The following is a 19279-nucleotide window of genomic DNA, read 5'->3' on the forward strand; positions in this document are numbered from 1 at the left end:
ACAATTATGTTATTTTCAAAGATAATCATCTTTTCCTATTGAATCCCTGCTCTTCTGACTGCCTGTTCCTATCTCATGGTATTGGCCAAACCCTGTGATGCCATGTTGAATAGGAGTACTTTCACACCACACTTGTCTTCCTTCCGCCTCTATGGGAATCCTTCCAAAACGGCACCATTAAGTGTTATACTCACTGTAGCTCTGCCTTATGAAGTTCTCTTCTCATTGTAGTCTGTTAAGTGTTTATGATGAAAGAGTGTTATATTTTGTTAAATGCTTTCTCAGTATCTTTGGAGATGATCATGTTTTTTCTTTATTAATCTCTTTTTTATTTTATTTTATTTTAATTTTATTTTGAGATGGAATCTCACTCTGTCTCCCAGGCTGGAGTGCAGTGCCCTGATCTAAGCTCATTACAACCTCCACCTCCCAGGTTCGAGCAATTCTTCAGCCTCAGTTTCCCAAGTAACAGGGACTACAGGTGCGTGCCACCACGTCTGGCTAATTTTTGTATTATCAGTAGAAGACAGGGGTTCCCACCACTGGCCAGGCTGGCCTTGAACTCCTGGCATTAAGTGATCCACCTGCCTCAACCTCCTAAAGTGCTAGGAATACAGGTGTGAGCCACCGCTGTGGGCCTTCCTTTATTAATTTCTTTAACTGGCAGATTTAGAATGCTAAACTTAGAACAAGACTCCGTCTCAAAAAAAAAAAAAAAAATAGATTGCTAAACTTCCTTCTATTCTTAGAATAAACCCTATATAATCAGCTATTTATTTAAATAACATGGTCTCTGCAATTTCTCCTGGTTTCCATTTTTTCTCATAATAGGCGTTTTTTTCTAAAAAACAAAAATGAATGTTCATTAGTGAGACAAAACTGTAATTTTGTTTTTTTCTTCTTTCTCTCTTCCTTCCTTTTTAAAATTTGTATTCTCCTCCAGTTTTGCTAATAACGTTATACAATTTTAAAAGAAAAAAGTGAGTAGGAGAGCTATTTTTCTATAGTAACAGATTCTGTGAAATAGGTATCATGCCAAGTGAGGTGGCACGTCCCTCTAGTCCCAGCTACTCAGGAGGTGAAGCAGAAGGACCACTTGAGCCCAGGAGTTGGCGACTGTAAGGTGCTGCCATCATGCCTGTGTATAGCTACTGTGCTACAGCCTAGGCAACGTAGCAAGAACCATCTCAGAAAAAAAAAATAAAAAAAAGAGATAATCTATTCCTTAAAAATTCACTAAAACTTGGAAAATCCGACTGGACTTGGCAGCATTTGGGTGGAAGGACATAGAAAATATTTTTTAACTACCTACCTTATTTTCACAATCATAATTTGTTTACTCAGCTTGTCTATTAATTTTCTTCTTTTTCTTGAAAATTATTTTCCACTGAGTTTAATTTTTTGTAAAAGTTACAGAGCATTCTCTTGTCATTCTTTATATCTCCCTTTTTGTAGTTATGTTCCTTAATTTCTATAACTGTCTGAAACCAGGGTTAATTTTTTTTTGAAATTGTCCAATGTGTGCTTTGAAAAAAAGGAGGGATGTTTTCTGTGTCAAATGAAGGTAATCATAGATCAAATTTGCTTATTGTCTTGTTCAAATCCTAGAAAACCATTAACATTTTTCTTTGCTTATGAGTATCGAACACTCATACATAATATTAAAAGGTTACACTACAATTGTAAATTTGAAATTCTCCTTCTAATTCTGTCAGTTATTTATTGACATAGTAGTGGTTCTGTAGTCAAGTGCATATAAAGTTTTGAATGTTACATCTTATTTTTGGATTTTTATTTTATCATTATGGAGTATCGCAAAGTTCTATTTTGTTCTTTTTCAAATGTACTTGGTTTTGATTATCCCTTGGTCTTTGTTTTATTATTCTATTTTTTATTTCATTAAACTTTCAGTAAATAGTGATTTTTATAGTCTGTATCTAATCATTTCAATATCTGAAATCCTTTGTTTGCCTAGGGATCTAGGAGGAAATAGGCTCTTTGCTTATAAGGCAAACTTTCTTCGATTTTGTGACATTTGTTATGAACTTATATTTAAACATCCTAAGTTCCTGACAGAGTGTGTGGCATATAATAGGTGTTCAATAACTGCTTGCTCCATAAATAGATAATGTGTGTGGATGTAGACAACTTAGGTTCAAGATGCTTTCCTCCTGTAGGGGTTTGTTTTGTCTTCATCAGGCACAAGGGGGCACTATAAGCCTGAGTCAGTTTAATTTCAGGACTTCTTCATTGAAACTCAAGACTTCATTTAAATCTTTGGGGCCAATTTTCTCCATCCACCTCCTCAGAGTCAGAGTCCTGTAGAGAGAAACAATGTTTTATCCCAGGGATGTTTACGAGTTTTTTTCTTCTTTTTTCCTTTTTTTTTCTCCAGGCTACCCCTTTTTCAAACCATTCTGGCTTTATGCTATGTGTCTTCACTTTTGTTTAAGAGCCTAGAATTCTATTCCCCAAGGGGCAGACTTTTAATTCCCAGAGCTCATAATCCTGATTAATGGTATTTGCCCCCAGAGAACCAAAGATGCCCTGTTTGTCACCCTAGTTTCAGCTTCTAAATTTTATTGTTCTGGATGGTTTCTGGGAATTTCCCTTGTGGTTTTTTTTTTTTTTTGCTGTTTTTTTCTTTGGGATGTGTGTGTGTTTGAGACAGAGTCTTGCGCTGTCACCCAGGCTGGACTGCAGTGGCATGATCTCGGCTCACTGCAACCTCCACTTCCCAGGTTCAAGCGATTCTCCTGCCTCAGCCTCCTGAGTAGCTCTCATTGCAGGTGCGCACCACCGCGCCCGGCTAATTTTTGTATTTTTAGTAGAGATGGGGTTTCACCATGTTGGCCAAGCTGGTCTCCAACTCCTGACCTCAAGTGATTCATCCGCCTTGACTTCCCAAAGTTCTGGGATTACAGGCATGAGCCACCGCGCCCGGCCCCTTGTGTTTTTTGTTAATTGAGTAACTAAGTACAAGTTTGTTGGTTGTAGTTTCTCTAGTTCATAGGTGTATTGCTTCAATAGAGCTTTCCAGAATATCTTTTCCACATTGCAAATAAGAGTCCTTACAGTGTCCCTCTCTATCCCTATGAACACCTTTGCTTTAATATTTTCTCTGATATTAATATTGCTAAACTAGCACTGTCTTGGTAAACATTTATTTTCCAGGGATATTTGTCCGTCGTCTTCTTTATTATTATTATCTTTTTAAATCCACGCATGATTTGTTTTCAGGCCCAAATAAGAGGAGTACTCTCTAAGGCACATTATTACATATATTCTTTGCTTCAATTAAAAAAAATCATAAAAAGATAAAATACTGTTCATGTTCAAAAACAAAAACTGACATTTACTTTTTTTTTTTAGAAAGGCAAAATAAAACTTATAATAATTCCATGAAATTGCAACCATATAGCAAAATACCTTGGATATATTCCATTTAATTTAATATCTTGCATCATTTTTGAGTTTTGTTGTACGTAAACCTGAAAAAAAAAATCACTGTTCTTGGAGCTGGAGAGAACTTTTATGGGAAAAATTTCTATCAGAGAAACCTACTTATTTGTAAGCATACTAGCCAATTTTGTTTTTAAAGTAATGATCCTGTGGTCCAGGTAACACCCTTTAGCTCATCATTAAGTGATTACTACCTCAGAAGAGTTAAGAGCGATTGGGATTCAGGAAATATGACTAGACAGGCAATTTTCATGATATCCAACATATATTGCTTTAAATAATATATGTCAGTAATTTCTGATTACATTAAAATAAAACCAAATGTATTTAATCTTTTACATTTTTATTTTTTAAACATCAGACCCAGTGAGATTTAAATGATATGTCATTGATTGCAACTGATAATACTGATATTATTTTTCATTTTAATTTTGCCTATTTTTTAGGCAGTGTTCAATGGCCTATTGACCTTTATCTGAGCTCTGTGATAAAAAAAAAAACAGCAATGGTTAACAAAATCCTCCCCATCTTCTTTTATTCCAAAAATGGCTTACTGCAAAAACCACCCTTCATCATATGTGATTTAAATAAGACTCATGGGTCAGGCATGGTGGATCAGGCCTGTAATCCCAGCACTTTGGGAGGCTGAGGCGGGCAGATCATGAGGTCATGAGATCCAGACCATCCTGGCCAATATGGTGAAACCCCATCTCTACTAAAACGACTAAAATTAGCCAAGCTTGGTTCAAGCGATTCTCCTGCCTCAGCCTCCCAAGTAGCTGGGACTACCGGCACGTGCCACCATGCCCAGCTAATTTTTGTCTCGATCTCTTGACCTCATGATTTGCCAGCTTCAGTCTCCCAAAGTGCTGGGATTACAGGCGTGAGCCACTGCACCCAGCCAGGGAGGACATCTTCTATAGGGAGGTTTTATCTCCTAGGAAGAAAAATGGGAGATCAGAGTGAAGGAAGAGAAAGACCCTCTCATATTATTTTATATTGTTTTATACTCAGTACCTGTTTTAAGAAAAAACAACAAGGAAGTAAAACCAAAGACAGGCAGCCTGGCGCCAGGCCCGAAACCAGGCCTGGGCCTGCCTGGCCTAAACCCAGTAGTTAAAAATCAACTCATAACTAGAAACCAATGTTATTCATAGATTCCAGACATTGTATAGAAGAACATTGTGAAACTCCCTGCCCTGTTCTGTTTCTCTCTGACCACCAGTACATGTAGCCCCTGTCACGTAACCCCTGTTTGCTCAAATCAATCATGACCCTTTCATGTGTAATCTTTAGTGTTGTGAGCCCTTAAAAGGGACAGAAATTGTGCACTCGGAGAGCTCAGATTTTAAGGCAGTAGCTTGCTGATGCTCCCAGCTGAATAAAGCCCTTCCTTCTACAACTGGGTGTCTGAGAGGTTTTGTCTGTGGCTCGTCCTGCTACAAGAGCATCCCTCTTGCATCTGCTGTTTTTAAGTCCCTTTAGCTCAAAATAATCCTTATGCCACAGTGGCATATTGTAATCTGGAATATTCTGCCACCTTTCACATGTTTATGTGAATGTACTATGTGCCAGGCACTATTCTAAGTGCTAGATATACATCAATGGACAAAACAAGCAAAAATTCCTGCCCTCTTCGATCTTACATTTCTGTAGGGTTGTCATTCATTTTGTTTCTTTAACTTAAACAACCAAATCCTACCTGAATTAACACCGAAAATTTTCATTACTGATGCTTTATCTGTGTTGATTGAATTATTTAAAAAAGAAATTCATGCAATTTATCTTATCAATGAAGGCAACTAATCTAATAAGATTAAAATTCACTAATCCATCTCTACATAATTTCCAGGATAAAATGAACAGATTTAATTCATAGGATTTTGTTTTTAAAGATCTTATCACCAATAGCAATCAAAATATCTTTTTTTTTTCTTTTTCTATTTTATTTTATTTTAAGTTCCAGGATACATGTGCAGGATGTGTAGGTTTGTTACGTAGGTAAACATGTGCCATGGTGGTTTGCTGCACCTATCAACCCATCACCTAGGTATTAAGCCCAGCATGCATTAGCTATTTATCCTGATGCTCTCCCTCCCCCTACCTCTCCAACAGGCCCTACTCTGTGTTGTTCCTCTCCCATGTTCATAATTTTTCATTGTTTAGCTACCACTTATAAGTGAGAACATAAAGTATTTGGTTTTCTGTTCCTGCACTAGTTTGCTGAGGATAATGGCTCCCAGCTCCATCCTTGTCCCTGAAAAGGACATGATCTCATTCCTTTTTATGGCTGCTTAGCATTCCATATTGTATATGCACCACACTTTCTTAAACCAGTCTATCATTTGTGGGCATTTGGGTTGGTTCCATGTCTTTGCTATTATAAATAGTGCTGCAATAAACATATGTGTGCATGTGTCTTTATAGTTGAATGATTTATATTCCTTTGGGTATGTATTCAGTAATGGGATTTCTGGGTCGAATCAAAATATCTTTAAAAGATTAATCAGGCCCGACCAAGAGTGGTGGCTCACACCTGTAATCCCAGCATTTTGGGAGGCCAAGGTGGGCGGATCACTGGAGGTGTGCAATTCGAGAGCAGCCTGGCTAGCATAGTGAAACCTCATCTGTACTAAAATATAAAAATTAGCCAGACATGGTGGCATATGCATGTAACTCCAGTTACTGAGGAGGCCAAGGCACAAGAATTGCTTGAATACAGGAGGCAGAGGTTGCAGTGAGCTGAGATCAAGCTACTGCAGGCGTGTGCCACCATGCCCACAAAGGGAAGGGAAGGGGAAGGGATGGGAGGGCAGGGCAGGGCAGGGAAGGGAACTCGGAAGCTGAAAAAAAAATATTACCTAGTGAGAAATAGGAAATGCAAAATGGTTCTCTCCATCCAGATATTTTTATGGTCGGTATTTATGATGGTTTAAGGGACAATTATTCAAACCTTGCAAAGACATTTAGGGTTGAGGGATGGCAGGGTGGCCTGCCATTTTTCTATGCCAGGCTTCAGCCTTGAGCTCTAGATCTGTAGATGTATCTTCACCCTGAGCAGCTCTATGTGAATGTCTCAACCAGCCTCTCACCTTGTTACATATATACTAGAGAAATGTGTGCACATCTACACCAGGAAACATGTGCAAGAAAGTTCACAGAAGTAATGATCTCGATAATCCCAGATAGATACAATATGAAGGTCTGTTATAATAAATTAAATAAACCAGTGTTACTATATATTTAGCTATTTAAAATAATGAAATGATGGTACTGGAGTAACATATATGAACATGAATGAATCTCAAAAACATTGCTTTGGATAAAAAACATCATAAAATTATATACAGCTTGTGATTCCAATTACGTGAAGATAAATTAGGCAAAATTAAATGAATTACAATTTATGGATCCATTCTTAGATATTTAAACCAAGAAAAACCAAAAAACAAACAAAAACAAAAATAAGATTGATAGCCGGGCGCAGTGGCTCACGCCTGTAATCCCAGCACTTTGGGAGGCTGAGGCAGGCGGATCACGAGGTCAGGAGATCGAGACCATCCTGGCTAACACGGTGAAACCCCGTCTCTACTAAAAATACAAAAAAAAAAAAAAAAATTAGCCTGGCGCAGTGGCAGGCGCCTGTAGTCCCAGCTACTCGGGAGGCTGAGGCAGGAGAATGGTGTGAACCCAGGAGGCGGAGCTTGCAGTGAGCCGAGATCTCGCCACTGCACTCCAGCCTGGGCAACAGAGCAAGACTCTGTCTCAAAAAAAAAAAAAAAATAAGATTGATTAAGACAAAATGTAGGGCCAGGCTTGGGGTCTGACACCTGTAATTTCAGTGACTGGGGAGGCTAAGATGGGAGGATGCCTGGGCAATATAGTGAGATCCCCTTCTCTAAAAAAAAAAATTTTTTTTTTTCTTGAGACAGGGTCTCACTCTGTCTCCCAGGGAGGAGTGCAGAAGCACACAATCTTGGCTCACTGCAACCTCCACCTCCCGGGTTCAAGCAATTCTCCTTCCTCAACCTCCCAAGTGGCTGGAATTGCAGGCATGTGTCACCACGCTGGGCTAATCTTGGTATTTTTAGTAGAAACAGGGTATCATCATATTTGCTAGGCTGTTCTCAAACTCCTGGCCTCAAGCGATCCACCCGCCTTGGCCTCCCAAAGTGCTGGGATTACAGGCGTGAGCCACCGCGCCTAGCCATTTTTTTTTTTTTTTTTAGAAGGAGTTTTGCTCTGGTTGCCCAGGCTGGAGTACAATGGTGCCATCTCAGCTCACTGCAACCCCCACCTCCCGGGTTCAAGCGATTCTCCTGCCTCAGCCTCCCAAGTAGCTGGGATGACAGGCATGCGTCACCCTACTCAGCTAAGTTTTTGTATTTAGTAGAGACGGGGTTTCACCATGTTGGTCAGGCTGGTCTCGAACTCCTGCCCTCAGGTGATCCACCCGCCTCGGCCTCCCAAAGTGCTAGGAATACAGGCGTGCGCCACTGCGCCCCGCCCAAGATTTTTTGATTAAATAAATACAAATAAAGCACATTAGCTATTATTCTGAACACTGCTACATTAGCTACATAGAAAATTTTTTTAAAAAGATGTTAAACAGATTTTAAGGTTTTCTCGTCATCACTGAAGTGAGAACAACAAATTATTTTGTGAAACAAAGATAAGACACAATAAATTCCGAGTACACTTTTGTTAGATGCTAACCCACAGAGCGGAATACTTTTTGCGCAGCACCTTCATTCCTGGAGACTTAGGGCCCAGGAAGTGGGAATGGTGGCAGGAGAGGAGAGGGGCTAGGGGGCTGGGGAGCGTGGGGTGAAGAAGGGGGGGCTTAAAAAGGACAGTCAAATTTAAGAAGAACAGTTTCTTAAACTGAAGTTAGCTAAGCAGCGGGCTTTAGCCAAAGATAATAACATTAACTTGAAAGTAAAGCTGTTTGTTAAATAGCAGGCTTTCATTTTAATTCTTTAAAAAATATTTTCACTAGTTAGACTGAAGATTTATTTCTGATCCTCGCTGTAGGGCTAAACTAGGTGTGACTTGCTTTTCCATTAAGGACTGTAGCCATTTTGGCTAAGACATTCTTTCCTGTCTTAGCTCTCTTCAAGAGATGCTATTTACTTTCTTGTTGTTGTTGTTTTCTCCGGAGCTTTATTGTGCCTGCCCTTTATTTTCACGATGTGTTTGTGCATTCTGTAAAAAGTGGGAAACACTGTTCTCGGGATTGTGTGGGTGATCGCCGGTCGCCTAGCTTGCCTTTTTCAGGTCTCTCCTGCTGCTCCAGAATCTACATCTGAATGTCAAGGCATAGCTTTTCCAGGAGCTTTTAAACCGACCTTTCAATTCGAAGACGTAACTGCGCCAGGAGCTTTGTGTCCCTGGCATTTAAAAGCATAGAGGAGAGCAACTTCCAGTTTATAAAATAAGTAAACTAATCTGAATTGTTTGCAATGGTAGGAACTTGTTATATAAAACGTTAATTAGGTGGCCCGTGCTCGAAAACTGCTCTCAGGATATGACCAATGGGAGAGTAGACCTAGGCTCCTTCATTTGCATGCAGACTTCACGACAAAATAACGAATCAGAGATGGAGAAACTAAATCTTCATTTACATAACATTGTCTACAAATTCCGAGGATCAGGAGATGTACACTTCGTTTTCATTCCTACCTGCAGAACAGCAAAGATAGTATGCCCGAGCCAGCGAAATCCGCTCCTGCCCCGAAGAAGGGCTCCAAGAAGGCCGTGACCAAGGCGCAGAAGAAGGACGGCAAGAAGCGCAAGCGCAGCCGCAAGGAGAGCTACTCCGTATACGTGTACAAGGTGCTGAAACAGGTCCACCCCGACACCGGCATCTCCTCCAAAGCCATGGGGATCATGAATTCCTTTGTCAACGATATCTTCGAGCGCATCGCCGGCGAGGCTTCCCGCCTGGCGCATTACAACAAGCGCTCGACCATCACTTCCAGGGAGATCCAGACGGCCGTGCGACTGCTGCTTCCCGGTGAGCTTGCCAAGCACGCTGTGTCGGAGGGCACCAAGGCCGTCACCAAGTACACCAGCTCCAAGTAAACTTGGCCCTGCAACTGCCTTAGTAAACCCAAAGGCTCTTTTCAGAGCCACTCACCTTTTCACAATTGGAGCTATATACTGACATGTGAAGATACTAGAAACTCCTGCAGCTGAAATAGGCATGTTTTTAAAACTTAAAATGGCACTGTCTGGGCTGGTGGCTTTATGAAACTCTGGTTTCCGTGTTTTATGAGGTATCACTCGATAGCACCTAAGAGGCAATAGTAATTTGATAGTTTTGCTCTATGAAGAGGAACTTCGTTTCTCAAGAATCCTTAAAAATACGGGTTTTACCAAAGAAGCCCATATTATGGGGGGCTGGAGCGGGGGTGGGGAAGGAGGAAAGGAGACTGCTGCTCTCAAGTAGTTCTTAATGTTGAATTTGCTTTTTTCCTTTTTTTCCTCAATTACTTCAAAATGGTCTTAATTTGGATTTTTATTTTAGGTTCTAAAGGAAAAAATAAAACCCTTTTCCCTCCACGGCCTCACCTCCACGACCTGACTGGTTTCACCAATTAGACTTGAACAATTCTCAGTGTGCAACCACACTCGCGCTCGCACAGAAACACACATACACACATTGTTCATTGATCGACAATCCCCATCTCATCTTAATCATGTTCTTAGAGAAGTCGGGTCTCCATTGTTAAGGATTCTCCTAATCACAAAAACTGACTATATACCTATCCCCAACCCAATAATTAATAAGGGGCATGTGATCTTTAGGATAGGTGTAGTCAAATTAATCAGATCCCTGAGGGTAGGGGGAACTCTGCCTTCTCTGGAGACCAAGTCAGGGAACAAAGAAATAAAGTTGTATTAGGAAGAAAGGAGGGGAAATGACTTTTGGGGAGGAGGCATCTGCACTGCCTGATACAAGCACCTTCCAGGCGAAGGTGGATGGAAGGAATATCCAGTAGGTTGAAAATGGATAGTCATTCCTTCACATTCAAGTGCCAAGCAGCGAATTTTGTACTGAGGACTTTTGTACTGAGAAGAGTGGTTCTCAGACTTCAGTGTGCGCATCAGAATCACCTGGGGAGCTTGTTAAATAAAGGAGATGGCTGAGATAAAGAATATGCTAACCAAACCTCCTGCTCACATGGAGTTTTCTTGTGATAAACATGTGGGAGAAGATTGTGAAGAGTCTGAATGTCAAACAATGAAGTTTAGATTTGTTTTGCAGACAATAAAGTTATAGAAAGCTTGTGAGCAAGGACTAACAAAATTATAACTAGTTCTAGGAATATGCTTCCGGCGTCAGGAGACTGGATGCAGTGGAGGGAAATAAGGATGTTGAAGGAGGATAAAGTTTCAAGCCAAAGAAATGGCAGGAGTAATGGAGCAGAGGATACAATAAACAAATCGGAGAGTAGTTGAAGGGATTTCATTCAGTATTTCATCGAATACTGATTGCGTTCCCTTTGTGCCAGGCATTGAAATAATTCAGTGAGCAAGACAGACAAGAGACTGCTCTTCTGAGGCTCATATCCTAGTGAAGGAAGAGAGATAATAGACTGGGCATGGTGGCTCACGCCTGTAATCCCAGCACTTTCAGAGGCCAAGGAGGGAGGATCATCTGAGGTCGGGATTTCAAGACCAGGTTGTCCAACATGGCAAAACCCTGTCTATATTAAAAATACAAAAATTAGCTGAGCATAGTGGCACAGGCCTGTAGTCCCCGCTACTTGGGAGGCTGAGGCAGAAGAACAGAATTGCTTGAACCCAGGAGGCGGAGACTGCAGTGAGCTGAGATCACACCACTGCACTCCAGCGTGGGTGACAGAAATTCCATCTCAAAAAAAAAAAAAAAAAAGAAGAAGAAGAATATATAGGTCTATTTCACTCAGTAAATGGTAACAAACTCACTCCTGTTCAATGTATTATTTAGTATTATGTCTGCGATTCCTCTCTATCTTTAAATTTGGGATCTCTAGGTCTCAGACCCTGAAATCCTAGACTTCTGGTTGTTGACAGGAATCCATGGAGCCCTGGGAGTTCCTTGAGTTTCTGAGAATAAATGAGCCTCATAAAATGTCTATGTTCATATGTCTATTTTCAACAGATTCTCAAAGGAGTTTTTGATCCATCTATTACTACAAACTACTCTATTTTTTTTTTTTTTTTGATACAGAGTTTCGCTCTCATTGCCCAGGCTGGAGTGCAATGACACGATCTTGGCTCACCACAACCTCTGCCTCCTGGGTTCAAGCGATTTTCCTGCCTCAGCCTCCTGAGTAGCTGGGGTTACATGGATGCGCCACCATGCCCAGCTAGGTTTTTATTTTTAGTAGAGACAGGGTTTCTCCATGTTGGTCAGGGTGTTCTCGAACTCCCAACCTCAGGTGATCCGCCTGCCTTGCCCTCCCAAAGTGCCGGGATTACAGGTGAGAGCCACCGTGCCTGGCAGAACCACTCTTTAAGGGAAGTCAGCCCATTGAAATATACAGGTTACCACTGCTGAAGACATATAGACTATCTAGTCTATCCATTGATAACTTTTTTTTTTTTTTTTTTTTGAGATAGAGTCTCACTCTGTGACCCCGAAGCTGCTGGGACTACAAGCGTGTGCCAGAATGCCCAGCTAATTTTTGTATTTTTATTAGAGACGAGGTTTCTCCATGTTGGCCAGGCGAGTCCCAAACTCCTGACCTCAAGTGATCCACACACCTTGGCCTCCCAAAGAGCTGGGGTTACAGGTGTGAGCCATGTGCCTTGCCTAATCTCTAACTTGTAATTAGCCCCACTCTGTTCTGTCTGTAATGGAACACAACAGAGGTGATACCAAGTTGACAGGCTCATTTGGCATCGGCTTTTCTGTAAAGAGCTTTCAGGTCAATGGAAGGCTGTTCCACAATACTAAATAAGTTTAGTAACAAAACTGAATTTTGTGTGATAAAGTTATGCTGCTTACAAAGAGACTCAACAATAAATAAGCTTAAAGACAGATATTTTTGTTTCATGGAACAAATCTATTGTGATTAGTCCAGCTTTGTGAAGCAGCTCTGCTCCTTGTGATCAATCAGGAAATTTTGTTCATTCCAAGTCAATCTTCTGTCATCTCCTAGGGCCTGATGTTCTCTAATTGCTCAAAATGAAATCAATACCATTATAGTTGGGGAAGAAGGTAACATGGAAGTTTCAAAGCCCAGACCTGGTAGTAACTTTTCTATGTGTCTCACCTGTGTTGGAAATAATGTAGCCACATGCTTACATCTGCTCCCAGAAAGACTAGGAAATGTCTCTTGCTAGATAGCCACCTGTCTAGCTTTCTCTTTATTATGATAAAGTGAAAAAACTTCATTGGAAAAATGAGGGTTTACTCAATATTCTCCACAAATTAAAATCCATTTTGAGGACAGCGAATAATACAGTGGCATACTGATAGTCCTGAGATTGTAAGGACTGGAGTAACCCACTAGAGAATGGCTTACTTATTTTTGTCTCATTTCCTGAGGTGTAAAGGGAAAGAAGGTGTGAATTTAATCATGACAACCTCGGTTTTAAACGCCCATTCATGCACCCACAGTAACCTGATCTATGATTTAAGGTAAAATGATTTGTGTTAATAATAAAGTCTAAGACTATTTAAGATAAAACGACAACAAAAAAAGAACTCGTTCAACATACCTTTAAATTGGCCACGGGTACATAAAGTCCTTTTAAATTCAACAATAGAAAACCAGTAGATCTGGATGGAAGGCAGCTCAGAGGAAGAGACAAACAAGTTGGCCTCTCCCCATTCCACTAAAAAATGTTGAATCTTATGTACTTCCACGGTTGTTTTTCTCACGGTAATTACTACTTTCTTCTTTAAAGATTGTATTTGCCAGTCAAGTGCCTCTCACACACCTCCCATCCCCCCACACCAATAACCATCTGAATGCCATTTTGTCTTCCTCTCATGTAACAATGCCTCGGTAGGAACTAGTAACTACCTCCATTTCTTTCACTATTCTTCACGGCAGCATCAGCCTTTACCACCTGCCTTCTGAGGTACAGGTTTTGCTACCTTGTTTCTCTGATAGCCATGCAGAATGTTAGCGGCAGTTTGCCATCAGCCTCCTTACAGAAATGCAGAAAACACAGGCCAAGCGTGGTGGCTCACGCCTGTAATCCTAGCACTTTCGGAGGCCGAGGAGGGAAATCTCTTTTGAGCTGGAGCTCAAGACCAGCCTGGGCAACATGGCGAAAACCCATCGCTGCAAAAAACACAAAGATTAGCTGGGTGTTGGTGGCGCAAGCCGGTTGCCCCAGCTACGCAGGAGGCTGAAGCACAATAATCGTTTGAACCCGGGAGGCGGAGACTGCAGATCGCCGAGATCACGCCATTGCACTCCAGCGTGGGCGACAGAGCAAGACTGAAAATAAACTTAAAAATAAAACAAAATACACTATCCTCACTGGCCAATAAGATACGAAACCGAGACGTAATAAAACAATTTAACTTGAAAACCGGATCTACTAAACACGTGAAACTACATTAATTTTTAGCAGTGACTACTTCTCTTTCTCCTGAGTGGATAGGTGGCCCTGAAAAGGGCCGTTGGTTTTGTGGTAGTTAACTGTCGAGCTAAGCTCAGCCGCCGAAGCCATACAGAGTGCGTCCCTGGCGCTTGAGCGCGTACACCACGTCCATGGCTGTGACCGTCTTGCGTTTGGCGTGCTCCGTGTAGGTGACAGCATCGCGGATTACATTTTCCAGGAAAACCTTCAGAACTCCGCGAGTCTCCTCATAAATGAGGCCAGAAATACGCTTGACGCCGCCGCGGCGAGCCAAGCGCCGGATGGCGGGCTTGGTGATTCCTTGGATATTGTCACGCAATACCTTACGGTGACGCTTCGCGCCACCTTTACCTAGGCCCTTTCCGCCCTTACCGCGGCCTGACATACTGAAAGCACTGCTGTTAAGTCTGTAACACAATATCTCTGGCAGAGGCACGCAGCACTTTTATAATAGCGTGACGGACCTGTTTGAAAACCTCATGGGAAGGGGCGGGAACCACAGTCAGTTCCCGCCCTTCTGTGCAATTCTTCCCTGCTCAGACTGGAGGAGACCAGGAGGGGCCTGAGGTAACAAAAGAGCCTCAGCTGGGATTTAATACTCCTACGTATATATGTATATATATATATACACACATACTATATTTGCAGCCATTAACTGAGCCATCAGTTCATAAACTTTCGACAAAGAAGCCTGCCTGACAGTTGTCCCCCACTTTTTCCGGAATATGAAGTAATTAGTACACACAGTTTCCCTCACAGGGTGCTTTTTTTTTTTTTTTTTTTGAGACAGGGTCTTACTCTGTTGCCCAGGGTGGAATGCAGTGGCGCAATCTAGGCTCACTGCATCCTCTGCCTCCCGGGTTCAAGCAATTCTGCCTCAGCCTCCCGAGTAGCTGGGGTTACAGGAGCCCACCACCATGCCCAGCTAATTTTGGTATTCTTTTTAGTAGAGACGGGGTTTCACCATAGGCCAAGATGGTCTCGAACTCCTGACCTTGTGATCCACCTGCCTCGGCCTCCCAAAGTGCTGGGATTACAGGCGTGAGCCACCGCGCCGGACCACAAGGTGCTTTCCAAGTACTTTAAGCAACTCATATCTTTATTGTCTCTGAGACTATTTTTATTGATTTATGCATTCCTAGTTAACCAAGCAGGGCTCTTTGGCATGCAGGCTAGATAGTGCTACTGAGGGAACTAAAAGTATATGAAAGTTACACATTTAGAGGTCAAATTAGGATAAGATCACTGAGGGCCCATTGAAGACAATGTACATCCGTAAAACAAAACCTTGTTGGGCTGAAATTTATGAAAATTTATGCTTTGATTGTGGCTTTAATCATGGACAGATTGTAGCTAGCACTGCATCATTCACCACATTCTATTACTCCAACAAATTGGCATCATAGTATCCCTCCAAACTATCATAGAGACAGCCTGCTCCACATACATGCTGTAGGGGTAACCCTGGGCAAGCTATACTAAGTTTCCTTGTTGTAAATGTATTTTAAAAAATCTAACTTGTAAGCATTTGTTAAGTTGAAATGAGATAATCCTATCAAAATGCTTAGAAAAATGTCTAGATTCCAAATAAGCAATGACTAAACATTAATTATGGTATAGTACAATATTGTGGGTGTTTTCAATTCCTATCCTTAAGGTTCACCCTTCTAAAGGGATGAGAGTATTCTAATTTGCTAAAATCTGATTTTGAGAACTCCTCAAAATAATAAATAATTAAAAACTTAACTCATCATTAATCCCCATAAAAATTCCAGGTCCTTTAGGTGGAATACTTGGCTTTTCTTCCATGACTTGTGAGGAGAACCAAGTTTATCACAGCTGTTTGCTGTTTGATTAGTTTATGGTACATGGAAAAGATTGCAGAGTAAGGTTCTTAGCCTGGGATACATAGAAAGTCTTCAGGGGATCTGGGAATGAGTATAGAAAAAAAAAGACAAATCTTTTTTTTTTTTCTTTTTACTATTCTCCAACAGAAACTTAGCATTTTTTCTGTGTATGAACTCAGGCAACAAACAGTGTAATTGGCAGGACAAGTGCTTTTATTTATATCACATTCCCATTGCCAATATCTCAAAATTTCATTTAAAAATCTCAATCCTAAAGCCGGGCGCAGTGGCTCACGCCTGTAATCCCAGCACTTTGGGAGGCAAAGGCAGGAGGATCACGAGATCAGGAGACAGAGACAATCCTGGCTAACACAGTGAAACCCCATCTCTACTAAAAATACAAAAAAATTAGCCAGACATGGTGGCGGGCACCTGTAGTCCCAGCTACTTGGGAGGCTGAGGCAGGAGAATGGCGTGAACCTGGGAGGCGGAGCTCACAGTGAGCGGAGACCACTGCACTCCAGCCTGGGCGACAGAGCAAGACTCCACCTCAAAAAAAAAAAAAAAAAAAAACTCAGTCCTTCAAAACTATAATAAATCTTAGTCATATGGGTAGACTATTATTTAATGTATTAATTTAAAATGGACATATGCCAGGCCATGGCTTATGCCTGTAAATCCCAGCTCTTTGAAAGGCCCAGATGGGAGGATCACTTGAGGGTAGGAGTTCGAGACCAGTCTAGCCAACATGGCAAAACCATGTCTCTACTAAAAATGCAAAAATTTATCAGGCATGGTGGCGCACAGCTACTTGGATGGCTAATCGCTTGAACCTGAGAAGCAGAGGATGCACTGAGCCAAGATCGTACCATTGCACTCCAGCCTGGGCAACAGTGAGACTCTGTCTCAAAATCAGTAAGTAAATAAAATAAAAAATTTAAAAGCACAGATGTTAATATTTCACCAATTTAGATTTTTTATAATTTGATAATGGCATACTAATATAATTGTTTCACTTTGCATTCCTATATATTATCTAATGCATTTAAAACCATTATTCTGCGCGGGGCAAGGTGGCTCATGCCTGTAATCCCAGCACTTTGGGAGGCCGAGGTGGGTGGATCACCTGAGGTCAAGAGGTCAAGACCAGCCTGGCCAATGTGATGAAACCTCGTCTCTACTAAAAATACAAACATTAGCTGGGCATGGTGGTGCATACCTGTAATCCCAGCTACTTGGGAGGCTGAGGCAAGAGAATTGCTTGAACCTCGGAGGCAGAAGTTATAGTGAGACAAGATTAAGTCACTGCACTCCAGCCTGGGTGACAAGAGCGAAGCTCCATCTCAAAAATAAATAAATATTATTCTGGCCGGGCGCGGTGGCTCATGCCTGTAATCCTACCACTTTGGGAAGCCAAGGCTGGTGGATCACTTGAGCCCAGTTCAAGAGCAGCCTGGGTAACATGGAGAAACCCTGACACTACTAAAAATACAAACATTAGCTGGGCATGGTGGCATGCTCTTGTAATCCCAGCTACATGGGATGCTGAGGCACAAGAATCACTTGAACCCGGAAGGCAGAGGTTGCAGTGAGCCAAGATTGCACCACTGCACTCCAGCCTGGACGACAGAGTGAGACTCCATCTCAATAAATAAATAAGTAAATAAATAAAATAAAATCTTTCTTAGAAAGAGAGGCATAGTATGGGCCACTGAGAGCTAAATGGTGAAAACTTGAACGAGTTACCTATTTTATAACTGATCTGCATCCTCAGTGGTGTATAATGCCTCACCCGGTTATTCCATTTAAAATGAAAAATAAAAAGTCAAGCACTACTATGTCAACAATACTGCACAGGGCCTACTGCTGCAGAAAACAATCATTTGGGGAGTAGCCATAAAGGCAAAATAAAGAAATGGAAAGTTAAGGGCACTTAAGTTATGTTCTGGTTCCACACAACTCCCTATATGTATTTCTGCAAGTTTTTTTACATAAATATTTGTATGCTGTACTATAATACCAATCTGTATTTTTAGATGTTTGTAAACTACTAAGAAGATTTAAAAGTGGAGAAGTATGCAGATAATACGAAACAGATTATAATGGCCTTTTAAGAAATCGATGTAGGGGGCCTGGTGCCATGGCTCATGCCTGTAGTTGCAGCACTGTGGGAGGCGGAGGCGGGCAGATCACAGGGTCAGGAGTTAGAGATCAGCCTGGCCAATACAGTGAAACCCCGTCTCTAGTGTCTACTAAAAATACAAAAATTAGCTGGGCGTGGTGGCGCGCGCCTGTAGTCCTAGCTACTCAGTAGGCTGAGGCAGAAGAATCACTTGAACTAGGGAGACGGAGGTTGCAGTGAGCCAAGATCACGCCACTGCACTCCAGGCTGGGCAACAGAGTGAGATTTCATCTCAAAAAAAGAAAGAAAAGAAAGAAAGACATCAATGTAAGAATTCAAAACAGAGAGAGATCTCATCTATTTTGAGAGATGGGGAATGAACAATATAAAAATTTCAAAGTATGTCATTAGATTAGTTTGAAGTTTAAAACAGGGTGGGGGAGAGAGAAAAAAAGAAGAAAAAAAACTGAAAAAAGATACTCTGCAAGGTAGTATAATTAGACCAAGATCACATAGCTCCTAAGGGGCAAAAGAAGACTGAAATACATGTCATCATGTTTGCAAACTCCATGCTTCTACTAAACCACACTGCCAGATTGTTGATTTAAGGCCATATAAAAGAGTTTGATTGCCATACTAAGATTATTCTTAAATCTAAAGCTATATGAATCCAGCTTTTTCTTCACGGCTTATAAGAATAGAGAAAACCAGTTTTTAAGTGAAGAAAACATAAAGCTACAAGGAGATGGGGCATATAAATTTGAAGCTCATATGAAGAATATTTCACCCAGAGCAATGAAGAGAATGAATGACAGCACAGAGGGATGAGAGAAAGGAGCCACCCATAAAAAGGCTATAAAAATAGCCAGTCCAAAGAAGAGATAGAAGAGCAAGAATTACAACCATGAAAAGGCAAATAAACAAGGAAAGATGGATTTAGGAAGAATTCACCAAACTTAGATTGGATTTGGCAACAAAGGAAAGGGAATAATTGGAGTGTCAGTTAACAAAGCAATAGTGTTGCTGTGAATAGAATATATAGGAATGTCACTTGAAAGGTTGCTTTCTAGATGTGGTTGGATATGTTGAGGGTATGATATACGTAAACAAGCCAATATCCAGCAATCTTAGACAGAAGCTACTTAGATGAGGATGGTCATACTGAGAGTCTGGTATAGAAGATGAACAAGCAGATATCCAGCAATCATCTAGAAATCCAAGTTTGATACTTAGGCAAGAGGACAGGCCTGAAGGGAGA

At 41.2% G+C, this 19279-nt stretch overlaps 2 protein-coding genes across 2 annotated transcripts in view; one reads left to right on the plus strand and one right to left on the minus strand.

Annotated features, from left to right (window-relative positions):
- The first annotated feature begins 9108 nt into the window (after positions 1-9108).
- On the plus strand, positions 9109-9600 carry LOC116459900 (histone H2B type 1-C/E/F/G/I). Its single transcript, XM_032140661.2, has one exon. The coding sequence runs from the start codon at positions 9166-9168 to the stop codon at positions 9544-9546; it is 381 nt and encodes a 126-aa protein (XP_031996552.1). The 5' UTR covers positions 9109-9165; the 3' UTR covers positions 9547-9600.
- A 4456-nt stretch (positions 9601-14056) lies between these two features.
- LOC116459905 (uncharacterized) overlaps positions 14057-19279 on the minus strand; it is a 58690-nt gene continuing 53467 nt past the window's right edge. The window contains exon 5 of the mRNA XM_032140666.2: positions 14057-14438. Within this exon, the coding sequence (XP_031996557.2) occupies positions 14126-14438 (313 nt within the window). The 3' untranslated portion in view covers positions 14057-14125. The remainder of the gene's footprint in view (positions 14439-19279) is intronic.

Source organism: Hylobates moloch, unplaced genomic scaffold, assembly GCF_009828535.3.
Source record: "Hylobates moloch isolate HMO894 unplaced genomic scaffold, HMol_V3 SCAFFOLD_20, whole genome shotgun sequence".
NCBI lineage: Eukaryota > Metazoa > Chordata > Mammalia > Primates > Hylobatidae > Hylobates > Hylobates moloch.